This window comes from Lontra canadensis, unplaced genomic scaffold, assembly GCF_010015895.1.
Source record: "Lontra canadensis isolate GAN:19392208 unplaced genomic scaffold, GSC_riverotter_1.0 scaffold4, whole genome shotgun sequence".
In the NCBI taxonomy this organism is placed as follows: Eukaryota; Metazoa; Chordata; class Mammalia; order Carnivora; family Mustelidae; genus Lontra; species Lontra canadensis.
The window spans coordinates 3,913,526-3,938,679 of NW_022630998.1; the positions used below are offsets into that span (position 1 = coordinate 3,913,526).

General features: G+C 43.8%; 1 protein-coding gene and 1 pseudogene across 7 annotated transcripts in view; both read left to right on the top strand.

Annotated features, from left to right (window-relative positions):
• Window positions 1–25,154, top strand: part of GRAMD2B (GRAM domain containing 2B) — a 111,872-nt gene that overhangs the window by 70,681 nt on the left and 16,037 nt on the right. For 6 of the 7 annotated variants that reach the window (XM_032844541.1, XM_032844558.1, XM_032844527.1 and 3 more), the window contains 4 exons: window positions 15,097–15,216; window positions 18,124–18,235; window positions 21,230–21,296; window positions 22,225–22,328. In XM_032844541.1, the coding sequence (XP_032700432.1) occupies window positions 15,097–15,216; window positions 18,124–18,235; window positions 21,230–21,296; window positions 22,225–22,328 (403 nt within the window). Of the gene's footprint in view, window positions 1–14,769; window positions 15,217–18,123; window positions 18,236–21,229; window positions 21,297–22,224; window positions 22,329–25,154 lie in introns of those variants that run through there. The other variant, XM_032844551.1, reaches the window with a different exon arrangement.
• On the top strand, window positions 3,787–12,080 carry LOC116859139 (annotated as a pseudogene).

Consider the following 25,154-nt stretch of genomic DNA (forward strand, 5'->3'; position numbering starts at 1 on the left):
CCATGTTGCTTATCAGGGATGTCCTGCTTAGCCTGGGGGGAGGGAGTAGAGGTATACTTTTTCCTTTCCCTCTTACCCCCTGGTCCTCTATCTTCTCTTTATTGGAAGAGTACCTATAAATCCAGACTCCCTCACATTCATCTCATCCAGTACCCATCTATCAGAGGTTAGAATGTCATTATCTCAGGAGTATCATTTTTTAAAATATTTTTTTATCTATATATTTTAGAGAGCATGTGTGTGTGAGTGGGGGTCAGAGGGAGAGGGAGAGAGAATCTCAAGCAGGCTCCTCACTGAGCATAGAGCCGGTCTCATGGGGCTCCATCTCACGACCCTGAGATAATGACCTGAGTCAAAAGAGTCAGCTGTTCAACTAACTGAGCTACCCAGGTACCCTTCACAGGTATCCTTTTAAGAAAGTTGTGCCTCGGGGCACCTGGGTGGCTCAGTGGGTTAACTCTGCCTTTGGCTCAAATCATGATCTCAGGGTCCTGGGATCAAGCGCCGCATCGGGCTCTCTGCTCAGGGGGGAGCCTGCTTCCCTCTCTCTCTCTGCCTGCCTCTCTGCCTACTTGTGATCTCTCTCTGTCAAATAAAAAAAATCTCAAAAAAAAAAAAAAAGTTGTGCCTCATTTTAGGGTAGGGCTCTGTTACTTTCTCAGAATTTTGAGGCTCCTCTGCTTACCAACACCTTTCTCCTCAGCCACTTGATTTTTTTCTGATTGCACTCGCCTCTCATGCCCTTCCGCTAAAGACACCTTCTCCTTGGCACTCCCAGGATCCATGTTAATTGTTCCTTTCTCTTTCCTTGCACACTCTAACGTTTTACGACTTCTGCCTGAAGCCTTTATCCTCCAAGTTTTGTACTATGCTTGGTCCTCTTTTCCTTCAAAATGTGTTTCCAAATTGTTATTTTTTTTTAATATTTTATTTATTTATTTGACAGAGATCACAAGTAAGCAGAGAGGCAGGCAGAGAGAGAGGAGGAAGCAGGCTCCCCACCGAGCAGAGAGCCCGATGCGGGGCTCGATCCCAGGACCCCGGGACCACGACCTGAGCCGAAGGCAGAGGCTTTAACCCACTGAGCCACCCAGGCGCCCCTCCAAATTGTTATTCTTTGATGGAACGGCACACAGGCATTAATATCTTTAATCCGGGTTTTAATGAGGTTGATAGAACAGCGGGTTTGGGTTTTTTAATGTGTGCCAATCAATTGCCTTTATTTCAGATGTAAATCTGTTGAGAACAGAGACTGTCCTTAAATATTTGTTCTTCCCTTCTTCCTTGCCATGTTCAGGATGTGGTAGGTTCAAAGACAAGGCATGTGGCTATTTATCTTGGATATCAGATCTCTTCTGATATAGAGGTGTTTAGAAATTGTGGCCCTCCCCCAAGCTTATTGAAAGAACTTCTTAATTTTCCTTAAATTCTAGCATTCCTGCTCTGGGCAGTAAGCACATTTATGAATTTGAGCAGTTAGAAGTCCAACTTATATAAAACAGCTTTGCTTTTATCATTCAGAATTGCCTGTAATGGCAAATGGCTATTTTATCTTAGGGCATATTCTTTTTCTGTATCGTGCTCTGTAAATACATTCCCAGTGATCCAGTAGCTCTCCATATTCTAGGTTTTAATTTAGTTATTTCTCAAGTACGTGAGGTACTTTCTGATCTTATTTAATACTTATGATACTTTGAGTACTTTCCATAATAGCTATAGATTTGTTAATACTGTACTTTCTCAAAGTAATTTTTTTCCTGGATTTCATGCCCTTTTCTTTTCAAGATTTTATTTATTTATTTGACAGAGAGAGATCACAAGTAGGCAGAGAGGCAGAAGCAGGATCCCCGCTGAGCAGAGAGCCCGATGTGGGGCTCGATCCCAGGACCCTGAGATCATGACCCGAGCAGAGTCTTAACCCACTGAGCCACCCAGGCACCCCATCATGACCTTTTCTTTTGTATTCCTACCTTTCTGCTTTTCTAAGTGTTTCATTCTGCTTTTAAAATTTATTTCTTCCCCAAACACATCCTTCAGGCCAAAGCTTTAATAAATGTCCTTGAATATATCTTAGATACATGAAAATGGCTTATTCTGACATCTAGCAATTGATCATGGAGAACAACTTCAAAAAAGGAGTGGAGATAGAAATATAAAAACTCTTTAAAGCCCTTGCCCATGAGAAAATTATATTCTTGTTTAAAGGAGCCATATTAAACATATTTTTAAAAATTTTGTTAGCACTGAGCAAGGCAACATACAAAATACTATTTACATGCCGAGGTTGTAAGTAACAAAAGGGAACTTGCTGTCAGCATCATCAATTTGCCTTTCCTGGAAATTGGAAAAGTCAATTGCTGTCTCGTTGATGTATTTTCTTGTCATTTTATTTTGTTATTTTCCATTTGTGCTTGGCCTCAAAGTACCACTACTGAGAAGTTACTTAGTTTGATTATAATTCTGCTTGCAATCCTCATTTCTTCCAACAATGAAGACCGTCTGAGTTGTCACAGGGATTCAAATTCTCGCTTACCTAACTAATGATTAGTGTGAGGAATAAGGCTGTACACAGTGCTGATTCAGTGTAAGGGAAAGTGGAAAGACGACCTTTTCCTCCCTTCTGGCCCCTTCAACACGGGCCCCCTTCCAATAGAAGTTGTAAGGCACACCTGGTAAAGAGTTTACAACGTAGGCTGAAAGCAAAGGTAAGCCAAAGCCCTTTTTAAAATGCTGATTCTGGGGACACCTGGCTGGCTCAGTAGAGCATGTGACTGTGGGTCTTGGGGTCTTGAGTTGAAGCCCACATTGGGTATAGAGATTACTTTTAAAAAATGCTGATTTTTGTCCTGTACTGCAAATATACTCAAAGTTGTCTGGTCAGTAAGTATTAATTGCACAATTTCTTATACCCAGATACCGTAGCTAAAGAGATGGGGGCCAGTGTGACAAAGGTCGATAATTAGACATGCCCCAGGCATGGAACAGTGTGTAGTTGTGGGGAGTTGGGAAGCAGCAGGGAGGATAGTGTGTAGTTGTGGGGAGTGGGGAAGTGACAGAGGATAGTGTATAGTTGTGGGGAGTGGGGAAGGGGCAGAGAGGATAGTGAGGAGTGGGGAAGGGGCAGAGAGGATAGTGTGTAGTTGTGGGGAGTGGGGAAGGGGCAGAGAGGATAGTGTGTAGTTGTGGGGAGTTGGGAAGGGGCAGAGAGGATAGCCCAGCTGGAGCCAAGGCACAGAGGGAGGATGGAACATGATGTAAGTGAGGTCATGGGGAGAAGACCAGCATGGCTGGAATGCAGAACTTGTGTTGAAAAGTAGGGGAACACGGCATAACTCTGGCAGGTCTTGGCTTATATCCAGACGCCGCAATCCAGATGCTCGATAGAAAGCCATTTTGGGTTCTGGAGCGGTGGCTTGATGCAGGGGAGGCGGTGTCTCTGGAGGATGAATTGGGCATTGATGGCTCAGGCGACTTGTGGAGGGGGACCCCGGAGATCACTGCTGTGTGTTCAGGGATTGAAGGCAAAGGTCTGCAGCTGCAGCTCTTCTGCCCTGGTGACTTCATCTTGAAGCAGGGACAAAAGCCCTTTCGGGTTTTTTTTGTTTGTTTGTTTTTTTCTTTTCTTGTAAACATAAGCTAGTTTGAATTGGGTTTCTCTTCCTTTGGAACCAGAATCCCGGAGATCAAATGCTTTTTGGAATTGAGTTGCCTTAGGCTTTGAAAGCAAAACAGTGTTGTAGGCAGACAGAATTAGGAGAAGGTGGAAAGGTGGGAGTGACTCACGCGATGGGTTCTGGGACAGATATTTGTCCACTGAAATACGAGCAGAGGGGAGCTCTGTGGGACCAGTTTAAAGAGGTGTGTTGGGCCCAGTTGCTGGCCCGTGGTGAGCCACTCCGCTATGCCTAGGATACTGCAGCTGAAGCTGTCGCTCTAGCCTATGGCCATGTGCTTGGGACTTAGCAGAAAGAAGTTTCCAACTGGCAGAATCTCTCCTCTGCAGTCAGATACTCTTTTTGCTGTTGTTCTTTGGGTTGTTTTGGTTTCTTAGATACGGCTTTCTCACGATATGTTAGACGTCTATTGCTAACAATAGACATCTGTTATTTCTGAAACTAAGTTTGCAAAATCCCTCCCACCCAACATTTCCTCTTGCTTGTTCTAGTTGTTGGTGGCAATCCTATCTTCTCCATCCTCCAGATAACCTTGGGGTTATCTTGGATATTGCTCTCCATTGCTTGCTCTCTTCTCTCTTCTGATGTTATCTCTGGATTCATTTTCCTGTGCGGTCTACTGCTTCTTGCCTTCACTCTCAGCCCCCTACCCCCACCCTGTGCTTAGCCACTGATATAGTATAATCCCTCCAGAGTCCGTAGCTCTTCAGACCCTCACGATGGCTGTGTGGGAAAAGATGGGCGCTTCACACCCTGCCACTTCATTCCTTCTGCTTAAAAATGTTTCATTTAGGGGCGCCTGGGTGGCTCAGTGGGTTAAAGCCTCTGCCTTCGGCTCAGGTCCTGATCCCAGGGTTCTGGGATCAAGCGCCGCATCAGGCTCCCTGCTAGGCGGGGAGTCTGCTTCCCTTCCTCTCTCTCTCTCTGCGTGCCTCTCTGCCTGCTTGCCTATCAAATAAAAATTAAAAAAAAATTTTTTTTTTTTAAGTTTCATTTATCCCTGCTGCCAACCAAGTGAAGACTAAAAGCAGCCCACTCTCATTAGGAATCAAACTTTCCAACAACGTAATGGCCACTTCTTTCTGCTGCCTGCACTCCAGAGAAAACCAGCCTGCTCCATTTTCTTGTGCATGTGTAACTCTTCCTTGTCTGCCTATTTTTGCTACTGCCTTTCCTTGTATTTCTGTGCCCTTTTGATATCTCAGCCAATTCTAACTTGAATGTCCCCAGTTCAAACATTGATCCTTCCCCCATGACGGTTGCACAAATACAGTGTCTCTCCAGGTAGAGAGGTGGCAGAGATGACTACAGTGTGGTAATAGAAGGGTTTGATTTTCTCCATCCAAAGGAACAGGTCTATTTTTTTATTTACAGCACTAATAGAAATATTATTTACACTTGTGATTTCTTGGACTGCAATGTATTTCTGACAGCTTAATGAGAAAATAAATACTGCCCTCCCCTCATAAATGCCCACAATGTCATGCTGATTTCCTCCACAAATCTTCCCTGATTCTCCTCTTCACAGCTAGATTTCTTAATTCCCAAGGCACTGTGTGTATGGTAGACATCCCTTATAACCTGTATTATGTGTTAATTAGGTGCTAAGCTTAAATTCCCAGTAGAGGCCACAGTCCTGGAGAGGGCAGCACCTGGCAGTATGTTCTGTACATAGCAGGAACTCAGACATTTGAAGACAGCAAATCCACCTATTTTTATGATCTGTGCTGTATTTTACATCCTCTTTATAAGGTATTAACTTGTTTTTAAGTGTTCACAAATTAATAAAGTGCATTAAAATTTATAACATACTCAATTTCACCTCCCCTCTTTTCCATGTGCCTCCCCAGTAGCTTCTTCTAACTGTGCCTGATTTTAGTTGCAGTGGTTACTTCATTATCTGTAAAAATGTTTGTATCCTGCTCCTTCTTGCTTATTAATATTTAAACCTTATCTCTTCACTTCCTGTTTTGATGGAACATAAGAGTCAATGCAGACTAGCTCCCTGCCTCCGTCTGCCTACTCCTAATGTTGCCTAGGCATATCCCTCTTTCTAAATCCTACTTTCTCTTTTACCTCTTTAAAGAATACATCAATCTATATTTGGTGAACAGCCAGTGCACAGGTTTTCTCATGAGAGTTTGGGACTGTGGTTGGAAGGAAGTGAGTGAGGGGGTCAGGAGCTGAGGAGGGGTGAACAGGGCAGGTCACCAAGTGCCTGTAAGCTCCAGAGGACTTGGACTCTGGGAGAATTTACTAGTCCAGGAGGGTTTTCCCTTGCCATACTACTGTGATCCATTTCCTGGGTGCTGTCTTCTCTCTTTGAAGATACTCATTGGAAGGCTATGGGGTTTTTTTCTTGTTCGCTTGTTTACCTTAAGTTTTCTTCTCTTCTCTGAAGTCAGTTCCCTAAGGGTTTTACTTTCCTGTTGGTTTATCTCGATCTTGTCATTAAGACTTCAGGTTTTCTTCAAGGGTCTGGCAGTCCTTTGTTGTCATTTCATATATCAGAAAGAGGGACAAGTGAGCTCTTCTGGGATCTTTGGAAGGACATGGGTAGTGGATTGGCACCTAGCCTGGGGACTAGCGATTCCCCATGGGAGGATAAGAAGGGTTTTACTGTAAGGTTCCACCCTCCATACAGGGTACCCTGGCTTTGTACAACTAAGTTCACTCTGTCTTTTCACTGATATTTTCGTCTGATATTTGACCTCCATGGCTAATGGTCTTCCTGCCGGATGATGGGGGCCGGGGCCAAGAGGAGGCCGTCAAAGATCTCTTACACACACCTTTAATTTAATCTAATGTATTCATCAACTTCTTAGCCTTCCTCTTATAGCCCCTCATTGGACTTTGACAGACCAGATTACTGTTCTCTTACCTTCCACTGATGCCCATATTCTATAACTTCTTTTTTTTTTAAGATTTTATTTATTTGACAGAGAGAGAGATCAGAAGTAGGCAGAGAGGCAGGCAGAGAGAGAGAGAGAGGGAAGCAGGCTGCCTGCTGAGCAGAGAGCCTGATGCGGGACTCGATCCCAGGACCCTGAGATCATGACCTGAGCCAAAGGCAGTGGCTTAACCCACTGAGCCACCCAGGCGCCCCAATGCCCATATTCTAACTACAGCTTCCTTACTTGGCTGCATGAGTTAATACTGTACTTTACTTTCTACTTTCCAGATACCAGAAATTTGGGAATTACTCTTCTGTTGATGGTTTCCCTCCAGGATTATAAGCAGGAGTATTACTTCTTTTATACTTATTTTAACGGGCCTCAGAAAGGAGAGGCAAACATTTGTGCTCCATTCCTCCCTCTTGAACTAGAAGCCTGTGAGGTTTCATGAAAGGTTTTGCTGAAACCAAAGAATACTACGTTTTGGGCATTTTTCCCCCTACCTGCCAGTAAGCCTATCAAAAATTCAATTTGTCATCGACGTTTTATTTTAACGTTAGGCCCAACCCTAATATCCACTTAACTTCTAATTGTTTAACATCAGTTATTTAAAAAGTCAGTTCTAGAATATTGTAAAAATCAGTGATATAGTTGTGAAAAGAAGTATTGCTCCTGAATGTTTCAGTCAACGGCCCAATAGAAAAATTGGCAAAGTGTTTAAATGTTAAATCACAAAACAGGAAATTTCAAAATACGTGAAAATACTCTCAACCTTACTCATAGAGAACGATAAATTGAAACTAATGGATTTTTTTTAACCTCTCACATTTGCAAAGATCAAAAATTTAACACTAGTGTTCATTAAAATTATTCTTATTTTATGTGCTTGTTATTGTTATGTGTAGGTACTCTGCTAGGGACTTGGGAAAAATTCTTTTTTGTTTAACATTTTATTATTAAGAATGTGTTAACACTGCTTTGTATTGTGGGTGTGGGTTACAGAACCTCTGCAGAAGGCAATTTGGCAATAACTATTAATTTTTTTAATTGTGTACATTTTGACACAGGTGTTTCATTTCCATAGAAGGAAATGAAACATACAAGGACATTTGTTGCAGTGTTATTTGTATTTGTAGTAAGACTGAAATCCACCTAAATGTTCATCAATAAGGAACTGGTTAAGTTATAATTTATCCATCTCGGTGGAACTCTATGCAATAATTAAAAAGAATGAGGAAGCTCTGTGTCTACTGATAGAGAAAGCACCAAGGTATATAGTAAGTAAAAAGGGGGGAAAAAGCCAGCTGTATGATAGTATCCTATCATTTGTGCTTAGACAATACATACACTTGTATGTACACAGATTGTTGCTGGAAAGACATACAGAAACTAGGAACAGTAGTGGGTGCCTCTTGGGAGACAAACAGGACCACCATGAAACAGGGATAGTAGGGAGATTGGTTTTGTGATTTGTAACTTTTTAATTGAAGTGGAGTTGATACACAATGTTCCATGAGTTGCAAGGGTACAACATAGTAATTCTACAGGTCTATACATTATGCTGCTCTCACCACAAGCATCATTACCATACAATATTACAGTACCATCAACTATATTCCCTATGCTATACCTTTCATCCCTCTGCCTTATTGATTCCATGACTGAAAGCCTATATCTCCCAGTCCTCTACATCCATTGTGCCTGTCCTCCTACCCCTACTCTCTGGGAGCTGTCAGTTTGTTCTGTGTATTTATGCGTCTCTTTCTACTTTTTGTTTGTATTTATTCATTTGTATTGTTCTTTAGATTCCAAATGCAAGTGAAATCATAAGATATTTGTCTTTCTCTGTCTGCTTAATTCACTTAACACCCTCTGGACCCACCCATGTTGTGACAAATGGCAAAGTCTCATTCTTTTTAATGGCTGTGTAATATTCCATTGTGTGTCTGTATTGCATCTTCTTTCTTCATTAATTTATCAGTAGATACTTGGGCTGCTTCCATAGCTTGACTATTGTGAGTAATGCTGCAATGAACCTAGGGGTGCATATATCTTTTTAGATTCATGTTTTTTGTTTCTTTGTGTAAATACCCAGAAGTGGAATTACTGAGTTATGTGGTATTTCTATTTTTAATTTTTTGAGGAACCTCCACACTGTTTTCTGCAGTGGCTGTCCCAAATTACATTCCTACCAACAGTGCATGAGGGTTACCTTTTCTCCACATCTTCACCAACGCTTGTTATTTCTTGTCTTTTTAAGTCTTAGCCATTCTGAAAGGTAAGAGATGGTATCTCATTGTGGTTTGAATTTGCATTTCCCTGATGAGTGCTGATGCTTTGACACATCTTTTCATGTGTCTGTTGGCCATCTGTATATCTTCTTTGGAAAAATGTTTGTTCAGCTCCTCTGCCCTTTTGCTAGTCAGATTATTTGTTTTTTGGTATTATGGGAGTTCTTGATGTATTTTGGCTATTAACCCCTTATTGGATATATCATTTGCAAGTAACTTCTTGCATTCAGTAGGTTGCCTTTTTGTTTTGTTCATCGTTTCCTACATTGTGTAAAGACGTTTTATTTTGGTGTGGTCCCAAGTTTGTTTTTATTTTATTTCCTTTGCCTAAGGATGCCTATCTAGAAGAATGTTGCTAAGGTCAATGTCAAAGAGATTATTCACTATGTTTTCTACAAGCGTCATGGTTTCAGGTCTCGCATTTAAGTCTTTAATCCATTTTGAGTTTATTTTTGTGTGTGGTGTAAGAAAGTGGTCCAGTTTCCTTTTCTCGCATGTAGCCATCCAGTTTTTCCAGCACCATTTACTGAAGAGATTGTCTTTTCCTCATTGTACATTCTTGCTTCCTTTTTCATAGATTAATTGACCGTATAAGTGTGGGTTTATTTCTGGGCTTTCTATTCTGTTCCATTGATCTATGTGTCTCTTTTGGGCCATTACCATACTGTCTTGATGACTAGAGTGTCGTAGTTTATCTTGAAATCTGGGATTATGATACCTCCAGCTTTACTCTTCTTTGTCAAGGTTTCTTTGGGTATTTAGGGTCTTTTGTGATTCCATACAAATTTTAGGATTACTTGTTCTAGTTTTGTGAAAAACGCTGTTGGTATTTTGTTAGGGATTGCACCTTGTAGATTGCTTTGTCCTACTACTGTGGACATTGGAACAATATTCTTTCAGTCAATGAGCACAGGCTGTCTTTCCATTTGTTTGTATCATCTTTGATTTCTTTCATCAGTGGTTTATAGTTTTCAGAGTTCCATTTGTAACTTTTGTATCGTGTACTTTTGCTTCTGGTACTTACACAGAAATGAATATGTAGATACATAAAATTTAAAGTTTCTAGACAAAGATCTACTGTATCAAAATTGTAGATGAAAGACTTCTTCCTGGCTTATGAAAATCTAGTTTGGGAGATTTTGCATTTACTTTGCAGTTGAAGAGGCTGAGGGGTCTTAGAGAGCTCTGGTGTCCATCACCACCTCCTATACATTTGTGCCCCATTCTGCACCCTTCTTACCGTTACCATGATGTCTCCTAATTTGTCCCATGGCTGCTGCCAAGCCTCCCATAGATCCCTCCTCTAACATTGTAGTCCATCTCTTGGGTTCCATGTAGTACTGCCCTTGCCTGCCAGCCAGCCTTGAAACCACTAAGCAAACAACACACCAAAAACACGGATTTGGTGGGACACCTGAGTGGCTCAGGTGATTGTTTGATCTGTGACTTTGGCTCAGGTCATGATCCCTGGGTTGTGAGATCGAGCCCCATGTTGGGATCTGTAAGCAGTGGAGAGTCTGCTTGAGATTCTCTGTCTCCCTTTCCCCCACCACCACCCCCTCAAATAAATAAATCTTTAAAGAAGTAAAATAAATTTAAAAAAATAAAAAGTAAAATAACAAGGGTTTGGTGCCCTAGGTCTTGGCGCCAGGTGTACCCTCATTTCCAATATAGGGTTTCAGCACAGCACTCTATTATGACAGACCTGGCCTTAATCACTATGATCCCCTTTCCAGAATTTTATCCCCTTGAGATCCTCTGGTGAAACATAGCCTATCTTCAAGTCACTTCCAAACCTTGTTGGTCAAAACTGTGGTTTCAGCATACGGTGATCAGGGATTTTTTTTTTTTTTTTAAGTGACAATGGATTTAAAACTACCCTCACCCATGCTACTATAAGGGAGTTGACGACATTTCTTATGCTTTAGCTTAGACTGATTTAACTTGAAGGTAGATTCAACTCCAGGGATTCACCACTGTGATTAGAAAGGAACACATCTGCCTGGACTGAACCATAGGAAGCATTTGTTTTCATTTACCTGAGATGCCACTTACTCACCTGGAATGCACCTTAATCAACATTCTGCCCAATAGGTACTTACCTTGACTTGCTTGGGATGATGGTTCATTCTCAGCATGAGGGACAAAGTGATGGGGAAATTAATGGGATGGGAGAAAGGAATGCTGAGTTTACCCTTCAACTCAGAGACACTCTTCCCAGGAGGAATATCAGAATTCCAATTCTGAAAATTGTGAAATCTGAGTCATCTCATCATCAGCTTAATGAGGTCTGGGAATTGACTCATATTGTCCTCTCGGTAGGGATTGTCCAGCCCGTTTTTTTTTTTTTATTTATAGATTGTGTAACAGTGTGGGGCAGTGTCTTATTGAAACCAGTACCTCCTAGCTGGTAATAAAAATGCATTCCCCCAAAGGGTAACGTCAGGCTTGGTTGGGATAAGCAGGACTGTCTCAGTGCTCTGGAATTCCACTGAAAAGCTTTCAGGGCCCACAAGTGATACTTACATTGGGTTGGAGATGGGAGAAGAAATAACTCGTTAAGGCCGAGTGAAGGTTGATCCTGCATTTCCAGCATCTGGTTCTTCTGAGGATACAGTAAAACTGTCAGTCACTTATCTCTGTGTCACCTGCCTAGCTCAGCATCCTGCTTTCCTAGCAGGGACCCTTCCAGTAAACATTTGTGCAAAGAGGAAGGTTGGATTATCTGCCATTAGTGTCACCACTAGGGCCACATTCTAGTGATCCCTGAGAAATCAGCATATTTTGTGAGAACTCAATACCAGTTTTGATGGTTGGGCAGAAAAGAGCCTTTGCCATCACTGCAGTGAAGGGTGTGGGGCAAAGACAGGCTCACGTGGTATTGTGGAAAGCAGATAGCGACCTCACCAGGAAGGCAGGAGAGCTGACGGAGGATGAGATGGAACGTGTGATTGCCATTATGCAGAATCCATACCAGTATAAGATTCCAGACTGGTTCTTGAACACACTAAAGGCTATTAAGCATGGAAAAAAATACAGCAAGGTCCTGGCTCATGGTCTGTATACAGCAAACTCTGGGAAGACCTGCAGCAACGGAAAAAGACTCGGGCTCACACAGGGCTGCAACACTTTTGGGGACTTCGTGTCCGAGGCCAACACTTAAGATCATAGGCTGCTGAGGCTGCACCACGGGTGTGTCCAAGAGGAAATTTAAATCTTGAGGCTTTATCTATTAGTAAATTGTTTATGTATAAAAAAGAGAGAGAAAGGAAAAAAGATGAAGACTTTCTTTTGGTTTCGTTTGGTTTTGTCTTGTTTTTTAGTTGACTCTTGTAGCCAATGTCCCTGAAAGGCCTTATCTTCTTGGTTAGAAAAAAAGACAGAAAAATACCTGGTTTCTTCTTTTTCATGATTCAAACAAGACCTGTTATTTCATCTCCGTTTTCAGTGAGCTCAGCTTTATTGACAGTAATTTTAAAGTGACAGAGGGGCCTTGTGGAACCATCCCATTGCCCTCCCATGCTCGGCCAGTCTTTGCTGTTTGGATTCTATTACGGTTTCAGTCCTCTGCCACAAGACCTCAAGGGGGAAGGTTGCTTGTGGGAGTGAGCTCTCCTGTGTTAGGAATTCACTTACTTGATTTTCTGTAGCATCTTTTTTTTTTTTTTTAAGATTTTATTTATTTATTTGAGAGAGAGAGAATGAATGGGGCATGGGGGGTGGAGAAAGGGGCAGAGGGAGAAGCGACTCCCCGTTGAGCAGGGAGCCTGACAGTAGGGACGGGGGCTTGATCCCAGGACCCTGGGATCTTGACCTGAGCCGAAGGCAGATACTTAACAACTGAGTCACCCAGGTGCCCCTGTGCCATCTTTAAGTCGACAAAACTCTAAAACTGAATGGGCCCCTACATGCATTTCTGTGTGAGACACTGCAGAATGAATCCCATATCAGTCAACATCTATAAACGACCACTAGGAGCCAAATGCTGAGCTGAGAGCCATGGAAAAACTCAGATGTTCCCTGTGCATAAGGAATTTAGTCTAGGAGTTGGCTAAATAAGACATTTGCCCCAGGCTAGGGGTACCTTAGCTCTGCCAGGCCACATAGCAATAGGGCTTCCTCCTAACAGATGGGTAGCTTTTGGTGAGTTGTTCCTGGGGGAGGGTCCTTTCTCAGTACGCAGAGGTGCTGTACAGGATTAGCAGCACCTCAGACTCGTGCACAAAATTCAGGAAACACATAAGTAAATGTCAAATGGATTATGGAGGGTCTACACACGCTTATTCTCCCTACTTAAGGAGGGCCTCACAAATGGATTACCGTCTCATGCTTTTTTTTTTTTTTTTTTTTTAAGATTTAAGAGAGCGAGAATGAGAGAGTGAGATCATGAGAGAAGGGAGGGTCAGAGGGAGAAGTAGACTCCCCACTGAGTAGGCAGCCCCACATGGGACTCGATCTTGGAACTCCAGGATCATGACCTGAGAGGAAGGCAGTCACTGAACCAACTGAGCCACCCAGGTGTCCCCCATCTGATGCTTTTGAAGAATGGGGATAATGTGTGTGTCTTGGGGAGGGTTAGGGTGGGCGGAAGTATCTTCTAAAGCCCCTTAACCTTCTAAAATTCAGAGTCTGCGAATTCAGCTTGATGGTAAAATAACATACTTAAGTACTTTTGAGCACTTTGAGAATGGAAGACATGGAAGGTTGGGGAATGTTGATATGCTGAGAAGTGGAATGCTAACTCCCAGTGGAAGAACACCCACCATCTGTAGGGATGGTTAACTGGCTACCTTGTCAGATACACTTGGTCTTGATTTTGACACTGCTGCAGTCTTACTGGAATGGTCCGGAACTGTCACATACTGTGAGAAGTGGTAAGCGAGCAACCACAGAGCTTCAGCTAACCACTCACATTTCCTGCCTGTGAGGTCATGTGCAGGTAAAGGCACCAAATGGTGGGAAATGAGGATTCAGAGTCGCCAGACGGTCATCACAATGCTATCTTCATATGTTTCCCTTCATGTTCAGCCACCCTAGAGCTCTCACCTTCTCAGAAACGTGTCTTGTGAATTCTGTGCTTTGCAGACTGGTACAGAAGGAGTAAAGTGTTTTACTGGTCCATGTAAAACACCATGTATTCTCTCTTCCCGCATTCCTCGCCCTCCTAGTTCTTTCCCAAACTGAAATTAGTGTCCCTGGTCCCTAAGATTGAGGGAACTCAGCTCCCATGTCCACCCCACTGGTTACCCTCGTTTGTTAGTGGTACAGGGTGCAAACCCTCCTCACTTGCTTTCCCCTCTAATCCTTCTGTCACCAAAGTCAGCCCTCGTTGTGTAAAAACCTGTTGATCATGATTAGATACCAGCACTCAGCTGAACCGTGTGGTCAGTATAAATATCACTAAGATCCTTACCCCACCCTGGAGCTCTCCCACTGAAGAGCTATGAGGGGGCTCGATGGAGGGACAGGTGGTTGGGGCGGGGGGTGGGTGGATGGCAGGGGAAAGAGAGAAGAGGATATGAGGATGGGTGTGTACCCTGAGGCATCCTCAATGGACAGATCTTAGCTTGAATCCCAACTCAGACAGATACTGGTTGTGTGAACTTGGGCAAGGTGGATGATACCCGAGGTCCTCAGATTCCAGATCTGTTAAGAGGGGGTGTCATAATTCCTCCCCAGCCCAGGTGGCTGCGTAGATTAGAGACCGTAAATGGCTCAGAGAAGTGCTTGGTTAAAATATCAACAACCCAAAGTGGGACCTATATATAACTACCACAGTGGGCGGTAAATGACACAAGAGAAATGCAAACAAAGGGGTGGGGGCTCGCAGCAGAAAGGCTCACACCTGGCAGAAGGCCATGCGTGAGCGTGTGTGCTGAGCACGTGTGTACACAGGCCCTCCCAGCCTCTGGGTGATCTGTTGCCCCAGCACACAGCTAGCCTGGTGGAGCTGAGCAGTGTGGGGCCCACGGGCGCACACCTGGGAGCCACTCAGCTCCCACAAAATCGGACGTTTACCTGTTGCAGCAGGCATGACCTGGAGCTCATGCCCTTGAGGGATCAGCCGAGAGGCAGCAGAATGGACATCTGGAAAGGGCACTGCCATCCAAGTTGACTTCGGCCTGCTATGGGGATTGAACATTATTCCCTCCTTCAGAAAGCAAGGTGTTTTCATCGGTTTTCCTTCCACCCCCTTCCCTGGATGTCTAAGATCAAGCGTGCTTCTCTCTTCTCCAGCTCAGAGGCTGAGAATGGTGTGGAGGAGAAAAAGAAGATCTGTAAGTCGCCAACAGTCCAGTCCCCAAGCCCGTCCATGGAGGCCGAGTCCCCAGACCAGAAGAGAATCCTTTCCTTGCGGTGAGTCCTCATGATGACACTTGGTTCTCTGGGGCCTCTGGGGAGGAGGGGCTGCTGGGAGGAGCCCGTGTTTCTAGTTTGGTGGTGGTGGCTGAGAATCAGGATCTCGTGTAGGCGAACAAACCCCTGAGAAACAAGCAGGGTGTCTGTCTTTGATATCCTGGCACCAGTGCTTGCCCTCCTGTCTCATTTCTTTTGGGTGGCATCTTTCCTCCTTCTTGCCCCAGTCTACTGCAGAACACCTGCCCCATTCTTCAAGGACAGATCTCGCTACCCGATAAAGCCAGCTTAGCCCCCTGTCTGGCATAGACCTCGGAAGCACCTGGAAAGGCTGGCCAAGGAGCCCTCGAGGCCCGCCCAGCTTGGGCCTCTCTGCCTTTGCGTGTGCTCACCTGCTGCCTCGCTGTCCTGGCAGCCACCTGCCTGGGATCCCTGGCCGGGGTGTGCATGGCTCAGGGGGCCGCCTGCTTCCTGGGGGCTGGAGCTGGAAGCCGGCTGGGGCAGGGGAACAGGCTGTTCTGAGAGGAGCCATGGTCCCTGGCGCGCTCTCAGGCTCCAGTTATGCGTTTGCTTCCACACGGAAGGAAGAAGTAGGAACTTCAGCTTGCTTTTCTTGCCCTGAAAAGGGAATGGGTGTACCCATGGTCAGTTTCGGGAAGTGTGGCCAGGGATCCGTGCCGGGTGGTGCGGGGGAAGCTGCTCTCCTTTCTCCTCCCCGAGACTGCATCTGTCAGAGCTGCTCCTTCGGGGTCTGTGGCCTCTGTGAAGGGTAATGAAGTGACTCCTGCCTTTCCCTTTCCTTCCTGGCTTCCCAGCCCATTCCTTCTCTCCAAATCCTTACTTCATTCAAGACCAAGCGGAAGTCTCCTCACTGTGCCTGAGATTTTTCTTTTCTGGCTTCCTCGTTCTCTCGTCTTCAGTTCTGCACGGCTGGCTGGACACATCTCACACCTATAGCTGTTTCCTGTCTGAGCATCTCACCTCACTCACCACTCGAGTCTCTGGGCAAAGGCACAAAGTATGTCATTTCTTGAATCTTTTACCATTACTGGCTGGCTCCAGTGGGTGCTCGGAAAAAGTTGCTTTGACCCCACCTCCCCCAGGCTTCGGATGAGAAGCACACACTCATCGTGAGAGCGGCTTATTGAACAGTGTGGGTGAGTCGCCTGTGTAGTCACAGAGAGCCCCCCACGTGCTTTACTGCTCTGCTCTCGCTGTCTGGAAATTCCTAATTTTTGAGTAAGAGGCCCGACGTTTTCATTTGCACCGGGCTTTCCGTCCCCTTCATAGTCACCGGTGAGAAACGCGAGTACCACAGTTCAGAAGACACAGAGATAGCAATGCTATGTAAATCAGCAGCCCTCCTCCCCCTTTCACAGAGCGCTGTGCTATGCAGAATTCCATTCTGCTGGTGGCTCTTGAGTTCGTCAAGGATACAGCTGCCCTCCTGGGTGCATTTGCTCAGAGTCCTTCAAGAGGTCGTTGCCTTGGCAATTCCATTGACGTTTACTAATGTGAACCTGTAGAGGTGATTAAATCAGATTAGTGGATAGTATAAATAGTAGATAATTTGACATTTGTAAAAAAAATAATTTTATTTTGGAGTTCAGTCTTTACTCATAATTTCAAAGAGAAAAGTAATTGCTAGAATTCAGAAGGAATTTGTATCTGTGAATGGTTTCAGTGGTCAGTAGCTAAGTCCAAATCTTCACTTGTGGCTAGAGCAACTTGGATCCAAACTGTTGGGGCTGGCAAGGGCCCAAAACATCCGATAGCCTGTTTTTTCATAGCTGAGAGACCCAGAGTCTAAAATCTGACATCAGTCATTTCTGTCTCTGAGTCGTACCCTCAGACCTCCTGAATTACTCAAGATTCTTACATCTGCTTTGAACCAAATAGTAGTTTTAACTGAGCCTCTTTGTAAGGAATCATACTGTGGAATCATGAATTTCATGTGCTATTTTTCCCAATAATCAAAAATAGTCCCACATAATTGTATCCTAAAAGTTGATCCTAGTAGTCCTCTAAAAATCATACATGCATTCTACTTTGAAATGATTCTGCATGTCTGTAGGCCTGAAGACATGTGCAAATTCGCATATGTACTCAAACGGAGAGCCAGGACCAGAGTCACCTCAGAAACACCTCTGCCCTCACTAGAACAAAGGAAGACTTGACTTTCAAACACATTCTTCATTTTTATCCTGGTTTCACATCTGTTTTCCCCACTCGGGGATGTTTTGTCTCTCTTTTCCTCATACCCACCTCCTGCTCATCCTCTGGGACCCAGTGTATTAAACCCACATAGTGCTATTGAGCTCCTCTTTTCTTATCTCCTGTTGGACTTTGTATCTCTCTACCTGCCCCCAACGCCCCTGGTATGTATTATTTGGTGCTAAATCTTGCACTGCCTTTTAAAAAAGATGTCTGATGAATTCTTGGGCTCTTTAAGGAAAAAGACTGCCTTGTGTGCCTCCTGGCTTTAATACAATGCCCTCCTCAATTAACACATGTTAAATATTAATGGAAATCTGAAACAAAAATATTCTTTGCTTGAACTATAGCTGTAGTTTTGTTTAATAATTTGCCTATACTGCTCCTCTTTGACTGCTTAAAAGACTTTTGAGATGGTATAATGACCTTCACAGTTCAGCTGTTACTTCTCCCTTCTACAAGTTCACATTTCTCCAGTTTAAGATTGCAGCCTGGTGAAACCATCCCAGTCTCCTACACACTGTACTGTTTAAATGCTCGCAGAGTATCATGAGTGATCACCAAGGTCTAGAAGAGAAAAACAAATGTCAGGTTTTCTCATGCGATTGTATAATAATCAAGATTTATCACAATACAGTCAATGAGTAGCATACAAAATTCATCTTACAGGCTCCCTGGATTCTCTTTCCTCAGGTCCAAATCCAGTTTTGACGGTACCTCTTTAGCAAGCGACAAGAACGACTGTAAAGCAGAAAGCAAAAATGAATCTAAGATGGACCGGAAAAAGTATTCGTCTTCCAGCCAGGTAACTTGGGAAGGCAGTGTGCATCATGTCACAGCAGGGACTCTAAACCCAAGTATGTATCTCCCTGCTAGTCAGGACTCCCATAGGCAGGGGTGGTAGGGAATCTGGAAGAAAGAAGAGAATGCCGTTCCTTTGGTTGATTTTTAATCAAGATCGTATTTCCCCACTGACCTTTCAGTATATCCTGGACAGTGGTGGGTTCCACACCGTGCCCCCTAACTCTGACAAGCACCCTGAGAGCAGGGAACAATTTGGTCACATGCTGGTCTAATTAACTGAGACCGGGAGAGCTTTGATAGCCTTGCATTAAAATTAGAGCCTGATACAGCACCTGTATGAATGGAAGGCTCCCCAGCTGCACCGGGGCGGGGGTGGGGGGGGAACCTATGAATGGGATCATGATTCTTGTCCAGGAGTAGTTCAGTTCTGCTCTCAAACACCCCCAGATGGGTGTGAAAGCCCAGTTCTGTGTCTTAGAGTGGGGAATACTTACTGGAGTCAATGGTTTGAGGTGGTTATTGACACTTCACCCCTAAATAGTTGAATATGTGTTTCCTAAGAACATCAACAACAACAAAAAAAAAAAACAAAAAAAACCCATTGGCACACACAAGAAATGTAACTAAACAGTAAATATACCAAAATCGTATTAACATAAAATCCATTTTGGATTTCCATAATTGTCCCAGTAGTAGATGCCTTTTTTTTTTTTAAGATTTTATTTGACAGCTAGAGAGAGCACAAGCAGGCAGAGTGGCAGGCAAAGGGAGAGGGAGAAGCAGGCTCCCCCCTGAGCAGGGAGCCTGATGCGGTGCTTGATCCCAGGACCCTGGAATCATGACCTGAACTGAAGGCAGCCACTTAACGAATTGAGACATCCAGGCGCCCCGTGGAGGCCTTTATAAATGTTTTTTGCTTCCCCCCTCTCTAGAATCCAGTCAGGGGGCATGATTGCATTTATCCATTTATCTGTTGTTTTTAATATAGATCATTCCCACCACCTATTTTTTTTCCTTTTATTATGTTCACATTTTTGAAGACTCCATGTTCAGGTTTTTTTGTTTCATGGATTTTATTTTTCCTTTTGGGCCCAGGTTTTTTGTTCTTTTGTTTTTTAAGATTTTTTATTTATTTGTCAGCGAGAGAGAGCACAGCAGCAGGAGCAGCAGGCAGAGGGAGAAGCAGGCTCCCTGCTGAGCAAGGAGCCCGATGTGGGGCTTGATCTGAGGACCCTGAGATCATGACTGAGCCGAAGGCAGATGCTTAACAGACTCAGCCACCCAGGCGTCCCCGGCCCAGATTATTTTTAAAATCAAGTCATGCAGCTGATTCTCACTGTAGCCATTTAAAAAAAAAAAAAAAAAAAAACCCAAAAACCTCAGGAAAGCTCCTGTGGAATACCTAGCTTTAATCCAGGTAATGTCCTGGATGCAGAATGTGCTTTTAGGAAGCAGCATGAGGTGACCTACTTTATAGGAGGTATTTGTAGAATAGCTGACTTGTGGGGCCCATCTTTCATCTGCATGACCTTTCTAAACTCTTCCTTAGAGCAGTATTAGGGCCCGTCCTGTACTGAGACCACTCCTAGTTTGGGTAATAAAACATGAAGGGCCTGCTTGTACTATCTCTCTGTTCGGCTCACAAGACTTTTTTATCAAAAGTATCCTGTCAGGCAGAGGTCCTGGAAGGAGGACCAGTTCTACCTCTTAGCCGTGTGGCGCCAGTTCAGTGATTCAGTTTCCCTGAGGCACACTGTCCAGACCCATGGAATGGGGATACCAGTTCCCCGGGTTATTTTGGGAATGGTATTTTTGAAGGCAGGTTACCAAATGGAAATTGCTGGCTGTCCATTGTTGTTGTCACAGCTGTCTAAACACATGTCTTTTTACCGCCCTCGAGAGTTCTCTCCCCCTGACACTGACTAAGGAAATGCTCTCACAACAAAAGTAGTGAGAGTGACAATACCAGGTGGTGGGTCTTTCAGATGAATTGTACCATTTAAGCCTTATGGGAGCCCTTTGAGGCAAGTAGTGTATTTGTCCTCTGGCACAGAAGAGTTTGAGGCTCAGCGAGGCTCCCTCACTCGGCCATAATCACACACCAAAGGAAAGGTGTAGCCAAGACTTGAACTCGGGTTTATCTGACCCTTCAACCTCTGCCCCCCACTCTGAAAGTCCTTGTACCTGGAGGGCTCTGAGATCTGCTGCCTTCCCTGGTGAGATCCCTTGGAGTTTCATGCCATTTGTTATTAGGGACATCCTTGTCGAGCCACCTGGGCAGAACGGTGACCACCAGCTGCAGCATGGTCACAGATGTCTGTCCAACCGGAAGGTCACTAATTTTGTCGGAAAATGAAACCTTGTGCCCTGCCCACTCTGAAGGCTTGTGTTGAAGACTGTGAGGTCAGAGAGAAGGAATTCCTAAAGCGACTGTGTCAAGGGAGGGGAAATTTGTTAGGTTATTTATTTATTTATTTATTCATTTATTTTAAAGGTGTATTTATTTATTTTAAAGATTTATGTGAGGGGCGCCTGGGTGGCTCAGCCTCTGCCTTCGGCTCAGGTCATGATCCCAGGGTCCTGGGATCGAGCCCCGCATCGGGCTCTCTGCTCCGCGGGGAGCCTGCTTCCTCCTCTCTCTCTCTGCCTGCCTCTCTCTGCCTACTTGTGATCTCTGTCTGTCAAATGAATAAATAAAATCTTTAAAAAAAAAAAAAAAGATTTATGTGAGAGAGAGAGAGTGCAGGTGCATGAGCTGGGGGGAGGGGCAGAGAGAGAGAGAATCCACAAGCAGACTCCCCGATGAGTGCAGAGCCCACCATGGTGCTCGATCCCAGCACCCTGAGATCACAACCTGAGCTGAAATCAGGAGTTGGACTCTAATGGACCAAGCAACCCAGGCATCCCTTGTTTTGTAATTTAAATTGAAGTCAAAATTTACAATGTTTCATCAAGAAATGTGAGTGGTGATGCCTGTGTTGTGTTCTCATTGTAGTACAAGGCCAATATGCACTTCCACAAGTTGTTCCTTGATGTCCCAACTGAGGAACCACTGAGGCAAAGTAAGTTCTGGTCTGTTTGACTTATTTGAAGAGATGATAATTGGTTTGGGGGTAGAAAGCGGCCTCCATCTGGGGGCTGAAGCACCCAGGGGAACAGGTTTTTGAAAGTCACAATGTAACAGTGGTGCCAACTTCATTCAGCTGTCACCAAGCACCTGAAGGAAAGTAGACCAGGAAACTGAATTTGTCCTCATAACAGGGAGCCCTCTAAGAGGATTACAGAATGATTTCCTCACCTCTGTATTGATGGCTGAAAGGCACTGTGCATGGGTTGTCCTGAGAGTGAAGATAACAAGACTGGAGAAACCGAGAACACTGGAAGAAGGCTGAAAGGAAGCACAGATTCTAATGCACAGACGTGTCAATCCCTAGATGATGTGGGGCGCAAGGATCACCCCCAGACATCCTGCTCAGCAAGCCAGTGAAGACCTCTGCTCCTCTTAGGTTCATTAGGACCAAGGTTCCATTCTGGCCTCTCAGTATACCCATGTAGAGCAGGAGGCTGGATTCCTGCCATGAGGCCCAATCATGTGGGTCACATGCTCTTCCCACACTGAGACCATCAATTTCCAAAGGAGTCATTAGTGACCGTCCCAGAGTAGGAGGGGCAGGAATGCCAACACAAGCTCAAAGTGACACGCCTTCCTTAAATAAAGGGATTTTGAAACTCCATTCTCAAACTCTCGTTTGTAGTGATAGACTTGCCTGGCCATTTTGAGTTTCATACCAAAGCACGTCAGACTTTGAATTAAAAAACAAACTCTCATGCCCATAGCTTTACTCCACGGAAGACAGCTGACAAAGAGGGGAAAGATCTTTTGAATATGAGTATATTATCTCTGCCAATCCTGAGTCACCAACATATTTACGGAATTTTTATTTCATTTGGAAATTGCAAGACCTCTTATACCTGTGTCTGTTTTCCCAGGTTTTACCTGTGCTCTACAGAAAGAGATATTATACCAGGGGAAGCTCTTTGTATCAGAAAACTGGATTTGTTTTCATTCCAAGGTCTTCGGAAAAGACACTAAGGTTGGTATAATTTTTTAAAAGAAAGCTCTGCACTTTATTACATGTTGTGAAAGTCAGTTTGTTTAAGCGTAGCAATGTTGATAAATATTTATTCTTGTTATACCTTTATATCTTTATTTCCCCTATCATAGTTCCAAATATTACAGGTTCTAAATACCTCTAACTGATACTAACTTCCCTTTTCTCCTAAAGACCACTCTCAGTTTATTTCCTTATATACATAGATCTCTCCCACAATCATACGCTCAATCCTTACCCAGATGTCACTAGAGAACTCTCAAAGTTGTCCATTTGGAGAGCGCGCCATCATTTGTTTCAAAGACATATATTAACCCAAGACCATTTTTTAAATAAATACCGATTTTTACACCTTGTTCCTGTCACATCAGACATGTAGAAAAACAGGCTTAAAGGAGCTCACTTTGTACCATCACCAGCACCAAATGAGCAGGAATTAGAACACTTAAGGCCTGGTCTGAGAGAGTTGTACACCCACATTCCCCAGTAGACAATGATCGACAAGTTCTCATTCTCATTAAACAGATTTGGGGGAGCACAGGCCCAAGACACCTGAGCTGTTAAGGAGGATAACCTGGAGGAATTGGCGGCTTTCCCAAGCCACTCCTTCCAAAGGGAGGACCCTGGGACTATGTCATAAGAAGGAAAAAGATAATACCATCCCACTGACATTCTTTCCCTTTGACCTGCAGTGTCACACCACAGTCCACCAGAACAAGGAGTCTGAGAAACTCCTTAGGTTTGCGTGACCGAAGGAGTTCTTAATCCTTCTGATGCATGAACAAGCTGCTTTAATATTCATGAAGTTGCTAACTAAAAACTTTTTGAGTGGTAGTTATGTTTTATTTAAATATTCTCCCTAAAGCCCCTGGCAATCTTTAGGATAATGACTATGTAACAAATACAAGGGAAAATTCTTGATTTTGTTGGTGTTAGGTCTGCCGACTAGCACATTGTTCTCTAGGTCAGACATGTTATTTTTGATGTTGTTCTATAATTCTGTAGAGTTGTGTTTAGACAAACATTTTAATAAATATGATCACCTGAATCAGTATAACACAAAGCAGTATTAAGCAGTTTTCCACCGGATTTCTAGACTGCTCAGTTGTAAGAACTTGTTCATGGAGTAGGGAAGGGATTGGGTAGCAGGAATCTCCACAGTTTTGTGCTTTTTTTAAAGATTTTATTCATTTATTTTACAGAGATCACAAGTAGGCAGAGAGGCAGGCAGAGAGCGAGAGGGAGGGAAGCAGGCTCCCTGCTGAGCAGAGAGCCCGATTTGGGGCTTGATCCCAGGACCCTGGGATCATGACCCGAGCCGAAGGTAGAGGCTTTAACCCACTGAGCCACCCAGGTGCCCCAGGAATCTCCACAGTTTAAAGTGATAAGATAATTCCCAGGAATTTAGAGCCAACACCTCTGATGAAAGCAGCAGGGCTGGAGATATTAGTGAAGGAAGAATGAGTCTTTGTTAAGGGATGGGGGAATTCTTAAACTCAGTAAGTGTACTTTGAAGCTAATATACGATCCTGGCAGTGGTTTTAAAATCCAGTATCTACCTAAAAGAGAAACGGCCAGACCACAAAAAGAGAAAAGGAGTGGCCTAACACACTGGTTTTCTAAAAAGGTAGTAGCAGGGGTTGCTTTTGCATGTGCTATAGCTAATCTAAGAGACAAGGGGTTAAAAATCATCAGGAGGTAGGAACTTAAGAACGGTGGTAGCGACCTGTACATTTCTTCCCTCCCCAGGATGTTGGCAATGAGATTGGGGCCCCAGATCTGTGGCAGAATTCCCATACTGCCAACAGAACTGGCTCCACACGGTCCCGCGTAAACGAAAGGCAGTTCACACAATTCCCTCTAGGGAGGGAAATTCTAAGCACCCTACCCTGGAAAAATATTAGCAAAGTGCAGCCTTAATGTAATCAGGACATTTTGGTCCGTCTGACTGCATTTTCAGATACTGGTAAAATTAAATGCATGTATCCTATCCCATCCAGACTCAAACTGAAAAATGATTGATACTTTATTTCTCACATGTGATCTGGTTGTCATTTTATACTTATTAAGCAGTTGATTGAAAACTCCTTAAGAGTGTTCCATGCCTTAGATTATGAAAAAAACCAAATGTGTAGCCCCTAGTCTCTGTGTGCTCATGCTGCTGCTCAGAAACAAAATCAAACTCATTTTTATATCCTTATCCATCTTGGCAGACTTTACTTTTTTTCCCCCAAATTTACCCTAATGTTTACCATATGAGTTATCTCCTACACTTCAAAATCTGGGGCAGTAGAGTTCTTCAGCAAAATAGTTTTTAGGAAATATCTCATTAAGATTAGCCCCTCATTCTTCCATAGTCTTCCCATCTGGAACTTGGAGGGGCAGTAGAACATCTCTGTCTCATAAACCTAAATACAGGAAAGACAGTGTTCAGAATTAAAAGCTCAGTTTTCTTCCTTCAAACTGACAGTACTAACCTAAGGCCCTCCTCTTCCCCACTGACCTTGTTGCTCTCTTCTAGAATATGTGAAGCATTTTTACAAGATAATGTACACTTGAATAAGTATCTGTGGAGGGAGTCAGTTCATTTTACCGTGGATGCATATGCCTCTTTATCAGGACTAAAGTGATATGGCCCATTTCTCTTTGAAACCAAACTGGCTTGGGGGGATATAACATAAAAATATTGGAACATCTATTCTTCGTGTTATCTGGTACATGCTTGTAATACACTGGATGAAAAAGAACCCACATTTCGGATTGGATTGATTCAAATTCTCTCGTAACCCATTTATGACCTTGGACAAG